The sequence below is a fragment of the Nansenia antarctica genome (assembly GCF_963989245.1).
Source record: "Nansenia antarctica genome assembly, chromosome: 16".
Classification (NCBI taxonomy): domain Eukaryota; kingdom Metazoa; phylum Chordata; class Actinopteri; order Argentiniformes; family Microstomatidae; genus Nansenia; species Nansenia antarctica.
Window position 1 is genome coordinate 13,103,766 of NC_137686.1, and position 12,410 is coordinate 13,116,175.

At 45.3% G+C, this 12,410-nt stretch overlaps 2 protein-coding genes across 2 annotated transcripts in view; one reads left to right on the forward strand and one right to left on the reverse strand.

The window, feature by feature from the left end:
* Nucleotides 1-2,024: 2,024 nt before the first annotated feature.
* On the forward strand, nt 2,025-7,780 carry LOC308171968 (testicular spindle-associated protein SHCBP1L-like; the record flags this gene model as incomplete). Its single annotated transcript, XM_080546879.1, has 10 exons — nt 2,025-2,117; nt 2,480-2,659; nt 2,975-3,189; nt 3,753-3,839; nt 4,166-4,384; nt 4,545-4,656; nt 5,989-6,142; nt 6,311-6,561; nt 6,798-6,917; nt 7,529-7,780. 10 exons carry the CDS (start codon nt 2,025-2,027, stop codon nt 7,778-7,780), a joined length of 1,683 nt encoding a protein of 560 aa, XP_080403005.1.
* A 583-nt stretch (nt 7,781-8,363) lies between these two features.
* Nucleotides 8,364-12,410, reverse strand: part of LOC308171969 (ATP-dependent RNA helicase A protein-like) — a gene marked incomplete at its 3' end in the record, with an annotated part of 40,313 nt that continues 36,266 nt past the window's right edge. The window contains exon 28 of the mRNA XM_080546880.1: nt 8,364-8,542. Coding sequence (XP_080403006.1) covers nt 8,364-8,542 — 179 coding nt within the window. The remainder of the gene's footprint in view (nt 8,543-12,410) is intronic.

Genomic DNA, 12,410 nt, shown 5'->3' on the forward strand with positions numbered 1-12,410 from the left:
TACTAAAGAGATATCCCACCGTGCATGGAGCAGTACTAAAGAGATATCCCACCGTGCATGGAGCAGTACTCAGGCATGAAAACAGGTCGGGGTGAAAAAGGTGAGAAGGATATGAGACCCGGATCCTGCTAGGGCAGTCGGAGACTGAGAGCCAAAAAAGATTATTGGGGTACCAGAAAGAGACACATCATAGCCTACATGCGGGCTCACAAAAGCTCTCCCTCTCACTCTCCCTCACTCACACACACACTCCAATAGGCTACGAGACCAGTGGCGTCATTTCAGCAAAAGCCACGATATGGCATGGTACCGAATGGGGGGGTAGAGGTGGATTTCCCCCCTCCAAATCAGTTATGCAATAGTCAATTTTAGTGAGTTGTTTCTGTACAAAAACTATGAAAATATGATTGTATAATTAAGTGCAAATAAAGTATCTTTACATGTTCACATGTAAACATACACATATGTTGTATAAGAAACTATTCTGACAACTTCTCATGAAATGCGCAACAGTGCAGCTTTAATATAAGCTAGTACAGTGTTTCCCAAACTGTGGGGCGTGGGGGTACTGCAGGGGGGGCGCGTTTTTATTTTATTTATAATAATATATATATATATACAGTATATTTGATGACGCCCTTAGTCTGTGTACTACGGTAGCAGTCGCACTGTTATTCTGTTCTTGTATGAAGGTACGTCCTAATGCTGAAGAGAATGCCGAGTCTGCTTTACTTATTGTTCATACGCGATTCATGTGCACCCAAGCTCAACACATATATACCATATATCTGCCATATATCATACTTCCGTTATATATCGAAAAATATGATGATAAATACATATAAAACGGAGGTATGATATATATATATATGGCAGTCTCACGCGCCTGTCACGTCTCCGGTACATTAGAACTTCGCATCCTTTGATACATATGGCGGGATGTACAACCAACAACCATTGAACAACTAGCTAGCTAGCTAGAAACAATCTAATCTATAGCTTTCCCTTTATACTGTTTAATGGTAATAATTGTTTTGTTATAAACCCATTGTGTAAAAGCATAGAAGAAAAATAATGAAGTGCTGAATATTTACAATTTGACATGAAAAACACAAAACGTCGATCGTTGGTCTCACCACGATGAATTGAGAATCAAGGACCCCAATTGAAATAAGCCAGTGGCTTTCTTGGGTTTTTATCCTGTTAGTTGACCTTGTATGTAATATGTACTTTCATGTACCTACTTCTGCAAATCTTCTAATACAGTTCTCAATCAATCAATCCTCAAGTTGAAGTGTGACGTCCAAACCCTTCCTCCCCTACTAAAGAGATACTGCGCCAGACTCGGTGTTTGCGAGTAGTTCCATCTCACACAGTTATATCACAACAACGGCGACCCGCTTGGGCCATATATAAGCCTACTGAAAAAGGTATGCACTCACTGCAATGTATGTGGCTTTGGATAAAAGAGTCAGCTAAATGGCATATATTATCATTATTATTATTATTATTATTATTATTATTATTATTATTATTATTATTATTATGGACGGAGCAGTATTCAGTCTCGCGCTTCAATTTTCAAAACCTTCCGCTTCCATGATCTCGCGAGACAGACCGGAGTACGTTCGAATTCTTCACCAACTGCCGTTTACGCCAGACTCCAGGGTATTTGCGAGTAGCTACAACATCTCACACAGTTATCACTAAACTATATAGAAAATAAATTATCGAACAAAGTTCAGACGATGGCGACCTGTTCCCCAGAGCCACCTCCTCCTCCGGGTGAGGATGAAGATGTTCGTGAAGAAACGACATCGAGAGGCAGTGACTCCAGCGAGGCGTCGACCCTCCAGAAGGCCTCGTCCAACAGTCCTGATCTGACCGGCGACGAACCTTCTGTCATCGTCAGGAGCAAAACCACTTTCACCAGAGGGGAACTTTTCCGTCCCAATCCCGACGGCGACGAAGAAGAAGAAGATGATGATGATGATGATGATGATGGTGATGAAGAGGAGGCTCACATGTTGCCCCAGATCTTCATCTCCCACCAGGCGCAGACGTACGACGAGCGGGTCGCCCTGTTCTGTGATCAGATGATCCCCAAGCAGCATTCGGTGAGTCAGCTACCTTAGCTAGCTAGCATGGCTCTAACTTTGATAGAAGTAAAAACAATTTAACACATCGTGACGTTAGAATGATAAGGTTCTATCTCCATTTTTGTCAAAATTGAGTTTTTTACATAATCTGATCCATTAGGTGTTTATTAATGCCTGTGTGGTGTTATTTTTTTTAAATGTTGACATTTTTGAGTTAGTAATTCATAAAATACAAAGGTTCCATCTCACAAAACATAATGGAATGTAACAACTTTGACGCTCAATATCTCTGAACTGCCCTAAACGGAGATAGAACCTTATCATTCTAAGCTCACGACATATTTGATAAACATCTCATTTGTCACTAAATTGACTTTTAGGCAGAAGAGGCGGATGCAGCGATCGCCGTGTACATCGTTGACAAACTGGCCAGACAACAGTCTTGGACCGCAGTGTGGAAAGCTGCCCCCGACCTCTTCCTGGTTGATATTGCTGATGTCAATCTGGTCAACTGCGATGATATTGTCGGGGACCTGCCTTCCATCGGTGTGCTCGTCGAGGTATCAAGTGTTGTATTTACTTTGACTGAATCCAATTGAATAGCGGGGTGTGTGGCTGTTAGTGTACAAAGTCAGAGATAGATGACATTCGCTCGCAAGTTCGTTGCAACCTTAACTATGCTTAAGTGTCAGCAAACACTTTCTTTGACAGGGGCTCCCTCTAGCGTTTGAAACAAAATACACAGTAGGCCACATTCAACTGTCAACCTCCAGTTGCAGTTCATGGTTGTTTGAAATATTAAGAACAATAAACACTTTATTTCATTATCTCCTCTAATTTGCGTTATTATTATTATTATAATTGTGTATGTCTAGGTCAACTGTTCACCATGTGAAGACAAAATGGTCCCTCTTCGAGTGTCAGTCTCTGTGGCGGAACCATTCTCCTCCAATATCACCAACCTGCCAAGAAAGCTGGTTGAAGAGGTCCTGAAGGAGCAAGATTACTTTGTGCCAATCTTGGATGTCTATCCTGTACAAGGTTTGGGCCCTGCTGTGGATAGCATTGCAGAGTGCCTGGAACATGCAAGGTAAATACTAGGGGGCGGCAGTGGCTCAGGAGGTAGAGCCGGCGTCTAAGGTTGGCAGTTCGGCGGTTCAAACCATGGCTGGTTATGTGTCAAGGTGTCCTTGAGCAAGGGTCGCCAGGGTCGCCATCTATGGCCGCATAAAATAACAAATTCCAACAATTGACTGACAACTTGATTGCATGGCAATAAAACTTTTTTTTTTCTTTTACTTTGTATTATTATTACTATTGAGGATATCTGAACATTGAAACCCCAAGGTTTGCCAGAAACAGATAAGCCTGGTCTTTGACTACATACAAATCTAAATAGAAAACCTAAATTGGAGGTTTTAGTTTAGGGTTAATCTGTGTCTAGGTCCTCTGCAGCTCATCCAGAATGCTGCCTCCAGTCTGGTGTTCAATCTCCCCAAATTCTCCCATGTATTTGTCGCTTTGGACAAAGGTGTCTGCTACATGCCAACAATGTAAATGTAATGCAGTGTAGGTCAGCTTTTGACACCTGAGATCTTGTGCACAGAATTCTTGCAGGTTAGAGTACAGCCTGTATGAATCTCTCTGCTGCAGGTTTTTCTACGATTTCCTGTGGAGAGACTGGGACGATGAGGAGGAGTGTGAGGAGTACGCTGGGCTCATTGAGAAACGCCTTCAGCTGTGAGTAATAACCATGTTTACTATGCATGCAATTGGAAATATGACTCTGTCTGTGTTTCTTTGACATACCTTGATTACATAATCATCATTGACAATTGGTTGTGATTATTTCTCAGTTTGGTATTTCACTTTGTGGTAAAATTATTATTATCTTCACAAAGTATAATGTTAAAGTGACATTGACACCATTGGCGGTATTCTGATTAATACACAACATCGTCTGTATATATTAGTTCATAATTAGTGTATAATTCGTTCATTGATGTTCGTGCTGAATCAAAGAATAAAGACCACTTCAGGGCAGGACACTTCATGCTCTGTTCCAGCTACTACGACACCCAGGATGGAACCATCCCTGGTCCGCTCAGCGAGCGCTACAGGAAGACCCTGAAGGAGTACCGCAGGAAGCGCCAGGAGCTGACCAAGTTCCAGACCAACATCCACGGGGAGGCCCTGCCATGGGAGGCTGTGGAGTGCTGGAAGAAGTTCTACGACTTGTCCATGATCTGTAACCTCCTGAAGATCTGGGAGGAGCTGCGCCTTCGGTACCGACACGCCCTGTACCGATACCAGTACCCACACTGGTCACACCATAGCCCTGGGTCACATACATATACATATTTTAACTATACATATTTTATTATTCATAACCTAACCTATATATATATATATATATGTGTGTGTGTGTGTGTGTGTGTGTATAAGGGTGGGATGGCATGGGACTTTCTACTGCCAGATATCCAAGCGCAGAAAGGGCCAGAGAGGATCAGGGAAGAGTGTGACACATATCGTGGCCCAGATGATGACAACAGACATGGTGGGTCTGCTTCTCCTCAGTCTGCTGCACACATGTGGAACATGAGTGGTGACAACTTAGTTGTGTAGTAGGAGTCGGAGCTACAGCTGTTTTGCGTTATTTATTGTTGTTTATTACAGAGGTTTGATCAGATCACAGCTTTGCTGTTACACCATATAGCGTCTAGGGCAGGGGTCGGCAACCCTAAATGTTGAAAGAGCCATATTGGACCAAAGAAACAAAAAACTAATCTGTCTGGAGCCGCAAAAAATGAAAAGCCTTATATAAGCCTTATAATGAAGGCAACACATGCTGTAAGTGTATATATAAGCTATATTAGCCTACTATCAAAATTACTAAGTAGGCTACAAATACATAAGCCTTAGCACATATGCATACAACCGAATGCAAACGTATTGTGCTTTACAAAAGTTAAACACTAGGATAGCGTAAAGGGGGTCTGGGGGGTTCCCCCCCAAAACATTTTTAACAGAGTAGATGCAATTTCGTGTATTCTGGTGCCTTTTAACAGGTGGGTTGATACTTTTATCTGGCTATACTAGCATGAGAAAAAATATGGATACATTTGTAATTTCATCTGGAGGAAGTGAGCAAACCAAGAGATCAGCCAAAAAATAGACAAATCTACAGACTGTAGACTACAGTACCAAATGAAAACTAGCCTCCCTCATCCTCTTTTCACTATTTACTATCTAAACCCTCTCAGACCCACAGGAGCGCCGGCGCTCCCAAATATCATACCTTCTTTAGAAGTTCATAATTCGGAAACGGTTTGAGCTAAAGACAAGCCGATTTTTGCATTTATAAGTAGGCAAATAGCGCTCCCTGGGAGGCTCCCGTTCATCGATGTGCGTCGCCGATGTCCGTCTATAAATCTAGCCACAAAGTTGTAGACAATGTGGATAGTTTCTTTCTTTGCCTGCCGCAGTACTTCGTCAATCCCTGTGGATATAGGTCTACTCTTGAAAAAAAAACGTCACATCCAGTCTCGTGTTGGGTCCAGTCAAAATGTATAATACTAGTCATGTGCCAACATATCCGAATCCTATTGGCCCACGTACAACATTACAGCGTAAGCAGGGAGTTGTAGTTCAAGGAGAGAGACCGCGGCAACGTAAAAAATAAATAATCGTTGTTAATTTCCATATAATTTGTGGTCAAAGCCACAGGGAGCCACTGAAGATGGGCAAAAGAGCCGCATGCGGGTTGCCGACCCCTGGTCTAGGGGCTATAGGGAGTAACAATATGATAAACCAGGGGACAAGAACCAGAGGCAATGGGAGAATATAAATAAATATAAATGAACCGTTTATTCCACCGTGACCCACACAGATCAAGAACTTCTCGTCAGACACTCTGATCCTGCAGCACAGCAACCTGTCAGCAGCTCTGGACTCCTGCTTCTCCGGTGACACGGTGGTGGTGTTCCCAGGAGAGTACCAGGCCGACGCTCTGGCGTCCCTCACTGATGACATCATCATCAAGGGTGAAATACCTCCTTCTTCCAATAATACCAAGTCTGAATGTATTGTGATGAACCGACGAGAAAGAAAATGTTCGATGGACAATAAAGCTCTTGGGATTTCAATGTGGGATATAGATATCGGTGTACTGAAAGGGAAGGTAAGAGTTTTGAAACACCCCCCCCCCGCAGGAGAAGGAGAGAGGCACGAGGTGGTGTTCTACTCCAGCCCGGCCCAGGACAACTTCGTGGCGTCCAAATCGTCCGAGGTGACGCTGATGAACCTGACGCTGGTGCAGCACGGGACCTGCAACGGCGTGGTGGTGGTGGAGTCAGGACAGACCACCCTGGAGAACTGCACCCTGAAGTGTGACGGCACGGGGGGGTGTGTCCTGACCGGAGCCTCGCTGGTCATGAGGAACTGTGAGATCTTTGGCGCTCAGGTACAGACGCTGCTCTCTCCCTCCGCCAGGGTCGTCATTGTAATGCGTGGAATGGAATGACGTGTGTGTGTGTGTGTGTGTGTGTTTGATGCCATTCCTCATTCTGTTCCATGCATCATCAATGAGACCGTCCTCCAATTTCTACCTCTGCTGGTCAAACCTGGGCAGGCAAGGTTAGGTCCAGGCTAGACCTGACCTGTTAGTGGTGGTGTTGATGGTGTTGGTGGTGTTCTCAGGGAGCAGGGGTGGAGCTGCACCCCGGCAGCACTGCAGAGCTGCATGGGAACGAGATCCACCACTGCGGCCAGCAGGCCGCTAAGGACTCCAAAGACTCCCGGGGAGGAATCTTCCTCAAGGTGACTGGAATAACGGAAGGCTTTTCATAACTGTCTGGAACACGACTCCTCATGTCCTCTCCTGTCCTGCACTCACTTAGTCCTCAAAAAGCATCAGAGGAGAATATGGAACATGTGACGGCAGCTGGTGAAAGGGGGAACAAGTCGGCAACCAATCAAAATGTTCTGACTTTTATTCAGAAAAACCTAAATACATTTAAACGTTGTTGAAAACCAATGACACGCTCGCTAGTCAAGCCAAAATATTGCAATGCAATGGATTCAGTGAGTAATCCCTACTACTACCTATATGTGTAGAGTAGTGGGGATTACTCACCGAATCCATTGCATTGCAGTATTTTGGCTTGACGAGCGAGTGTGTCATTGATTTTCAACAATGCTGAAATTCATCAAAAAATGTTCAGCATAAAACATTTGGTCGGTTGCCGACTTCACCAGCCGCTGTCACATATGAGGAACCTAGATCTTCACCAGCGTGTCCTCAGTAAGACATGAGTGGAGTACAAAGAGGACCTGAGGAGTCGTGTTCTTAAAAGTCAATAAAATCGATCCTATGTCAGTCGATGATCAATAACGTCCTGTTCTGACGGACCTCCTCCCCGCGACCCCAGGTCCTCCCTCAGCCCCAGCTGAAGCTGTGCAACAACCACATCCACGACAACAGCGGCTACGGGGTGACCCTCCTGGTCCCGGACAGCCTGTACAAGGCCAGCCAGGAGGAGCTGGGCCAGACGGCCGGCGGGGACCACCTCTCCAAGACCCTGCAGAAGCTCAGCCTGGAGGTCCACGCCAACAAGCTGGACGCCAACACCTTGGGAGATGTCGGCCTACAGCGGTACTTGACTCGAGAACTGCTGCGCTAACTGTGTTTGTTGCACCCTACGCACAAGTTATTCACTTTACAGTTCACTTAATATTGTCACGTTTTCTGCACTGACTAAGCATTGTAATAATTGAAAATATTTACATTAAAATAATACTGTTAAAATTCCTCGTGGCTCTTTCATTGTGCACACCAAACATCATTAACAGACAACAGGTAGTGGTTGGAAAAAACAAGTTTTAATCAACAGAATCTTCTAATGGCAGCAGACCTGGTCTTTGAGTTAGTACCCCACTCTGGCCAGGCCCACAAGATGACATGAGATCAAATTTAACATAATATACAAAAAGACATCTAGTCTCGACTCTAGAAAGTCTAGAGAATATAGTTCATGACAATATTTTGGGATTTTAATAAATGTCTTGATGCTCAATATGTTCTGACATGGTACAGTATAAATGTCCTCATCTACGGGACAATAAAGTTATGAACATTTTGAATAGGAAGTAAATAAAACCCTACATGACTGAAATGTCCTAATAACCAACACAGAAGAATCAGTTAATGTGACGCCTTACAAACAGGACATGAGACCTACTTCAACTAACACCCACCCCTCACCCTCACCACCCGCCCCTGTTGCCTCCTCTGTAACCACTACCACCACCACCACCACCACCTCCACCACCACCACGGTAACCACCACCTCCACCGTATCCTCCTCCTCCACCATAACCTCCTCCTCCTCCCCCACCGTAACCACCTCCACCCCTGTATCCTCCACCTCCCCCCTGGTAACCTCCTCCCCGACCTCTGTACCCCCCACCACCACCGCCGCCGTCAAACCTCGCCATCTTAGGAGGCCGTGGGCCATCTCCAAACCTGGAGGGAGGGAGGGAGACAGATAGAGAAGGACAGACAGAGAAATACAGAGACATAGAGTAAAGGAGAGAGACAGAGAGAAATCGGTTATTTCCTGTACTCATAACAGACACATACTACACTACTGAACATGACATCACTTAACTCCAGCCAAGACATTCCCGCCCCCCTGTTCTAGGCTGGTTTTAGAGCCAATGTTGATCATCTACACAGAAGACGCTGCTAATCCATTATTGCCATTTCATACACTATGTCTGGCTGGCCTGCGGGGGTTTATCAGACTATAGCCCTGCCTCAGAAACAACCGTAAGCTCCTCACCGATACCTCAGATCAGAATCACAATCGCTTTTGTTACATCCCAGTGTACAAGTACACAAGAGTAACATTCTTTGGCTTTGCTTCCTCAACATTATATTGCAGCAGATCACAATAATAAAGTACAGTAATAATAAGTGATATAGTAAGTACTAATAAAGAAATAAAGTGATAGTAGTACCAGTCGTACTACAGTGGATTCATCAGGGCAAAATACAATACAATACAATGCAAGTAGTCAGAATATATGTATTATTGTAGTGTGCGTGGGGTTGGTTTGGGGGGGGGTAGTCTTTTGTTTTTTTTACCAGTGTATTTCTCCAGCAACCTACCTACCGATCTTAATGCCTACAGATCTACACTGGGTTGTTTCGACACAGGGCCTATCATAATTGCCGATTCCCAGAGAGCTGAGAAGGAACTCTACTCCGACCACGTGTGGTGGTCATCTGGTCGTACCGTGCGTTGTTGGCCATGAGGTTCAGCCCTGCGGCCGAGGGCTTGGAGATCTGCCGTATGAGGTTGAGCAGGCGCTCGTTGGTGGGGTCCAGCTGCCTGATGTACTCAGGGTCTTTGCTGACCTCCACCACCAGGGCCTCCATGCCGGCCCGCAGCGCCGCGATGCCCCCAGACACCCCGTGGGGAACCTGCAGCTTGATCCTGGGAGGAGGAAGCTTATTATTGGATTTGATTGATCCTTTATCTGTACAGGAAGATCTGACTGAGACCTGAGTCTGTTTTACAGAAGAGTCCTGTAAGACCTGTTACAAGTACATGGCATGACAGGGAATACCATCAAATAAACATCCTGACAGACATAAATATTAGTAAGAGATAAATATCATTGTAAAAATGTTGTTATCATAAATGGTCTAAGACTGTCCATGCTTGACCGTGAGGATATTCAGGTTTGATCAGAAAAGCCGCCCCCCCCCCACACACACACACACACTCCAATGAACAACCCCCCCCCCCCCCCCCCCCATAACTATACATATCCTATTTTGTCTACAATATCAAGTTTTGCACTGTCACAATTTGCACTTCTGGTTAGATGCTAAACTGCCTTTTGTTGTCTGGTACTTGTACTCTGCAATGACAATAAAGTTGAATCTAATCTAATCTAATGTATGTCAAATATTGGCAGGGTAAAAAACGATCCATTCCAGGATTGCACCAGTTAAAAAGCCACTGACCAGTCATCCAGCTCGGTGACGTCTCCGGTGGAGGTGATCTTCTTGGAGGCGAACAGGATGAGCTGCAGCGGGCTGACCAGCGTCATCCCCTTGGCTGAGATCGCTCGAGTACGGATCTGATTGGACAACAATTAGACCCGAGAAATTAGACCAGTGATGACACGTTGATGCAGCTCAGGGCGCCAATTACTGTGTATATTTCAACGACAACACAACATGTGTCTCCATGACACACTGGATGTTAAACATGAGAAATGTAGTCAACGTCATAGTTGAAAGCTCTAAGAGAGAACATAAAGGTCCAAAATGTGCGGAGAGAAAAAGGATGAAACAAATATAAATAAACACCTTTTCCGAAAAGACAAAGAAGGGCGATGGGTAGGTCATGTCCTGGCTGCTGAAGGGACAGTTGACGGAGGACTTGTGTATGAGGGCGTTGCGGCCCTCGGTGGTGAGGATCTTCCTCTTCTCCTTGTGGTAACACACGTTGGGGTAGGAGCCGAAGGTCAGCAGGGAGATGACCACGTCCAGGTTGTTGTCGGGGCCGACGTTGTTGAACATCTGAGTCATCAGACACTCTGCAGCCGCCACGTCAAACCACACATAACAGGAAGTGGAACAGTATAAACGTGAGACAGACTGCTGTGCTATGAATGAATTTAACTGTACAACTAAAACAAAACAACTTTGTTTTAGCTGTCTTTGTTTTAGTTCTCTATTTTTCCAGTTTTACAATGACAACAGTGTAGTAGATTTATTATTATAGTAGATTTATTATATTATTATTATTATTATTATTATTAATAATAATAATAATAGTGAATTTATTCTGTATAACACTTTTCTCATCCCTGTAATACACTACATTCTATGGAGAGAACAGGAATAGATATATAAATACAAATGAACACAAAAACATAGTCAGTAAAAACAACAATAACAAATAGTTTAAAAAGCAATGTTTAAAAAGACGGGTTTTGAGGGATCATTTGAAGGATTATCCCGATGCCGTTGTGGTTGTTCATGTATACCGTACCTTCGGGGAAGCCAGAGTTGATGAGGATGTCCTTCAGCTGGACCTTGGCCTCCCAGGTCATCCTCAGGGTGGACATGTTGAGCCTCTTATGGTCACAGAACCGGGCCTCCGCGTCCTCTCCGCCCATCCTGCAACCACAGCACCACTTAACAAGGCTCCCTGCCACTGCCACTGCCACACACCTCCACTACAGCACCACTTAACAAGGCTCCCTGCCACTGCCACTGCCACACACCTCCACTACAGTCACTTAACAAGGCTCCCTGCCACTGCCACTGCCACACACCTCCACTACAGGGCAGGATGGTGGAGGGCAGGGCTCACTGTAATGCATGGATTGGAATGAGGACTGAGGACTTCCTGCATGGAAGGGAACGAGAACTTCCTCATTCCATTCCGTTCCATGCATCACAGCGAGCCCTGTCTTCTGATTTCCACCTCCTCTGTTCATTTGTCATTCCTTGAGTGTGAGTTATGAGTGTGAGTTATGAGTGTGAGTTTTGAGGGCCCGAACACAAGCACGGGGCTGTTAGGTGCCCTGCTCTGAAGGCTCTAGACCCACCTGACTTCGTCCCAGGCCTGGAAGACGGACAGCAGGGCCACGTGGTCGGAGAAGCGCGTCCCCGCGTAGTTCCTGTGGGCGAAGCCGAGCCGCCGGCCCTCGCTGACGAAGGGCTCCGGGAAACAGGTGGCCGCCGAGATCGTGCACACGGCATCACCAACACTGGAGGCCAGGAGAGACCAGGAGAGACCAGGAGAGACCAGGGGGAGAGGAGACCAGGACATGTTAAACATAATTTGCAGTACAGGCCCTGTCTATGGTGGGCTGTTGTTTTGACACCTAATCCTATGGAGAAACAAATCTATCATAAGGGTAATATTATATCATAGATATATGATATATGATATTTGCTCTGCTCAGCACTATATGCTGAATTAAACTGGGGGCCCCTAGTGAATTGTACGGTACTGATTTCTCACTGAACTATTCATCTGAAATAAGGGGAAGGATTTGACTGAGTCCAGGTAGAATGTCTGATCCTACCTGAAGATGCAGCCCATGATCATCATCTTCCCCAGGCGAGGCTCGATGGGCAGCTTGGCCAGGATCCGGCCCAGAGGAGTCAACTCATCATTGGTGTCCAGAGCATCCAGTTCTATATGGAGACATGTCAACATCAGGTTCTACATGGAGACATGTCAACATCAGGTTCTACATGGAGACATGTCAACATCAGGT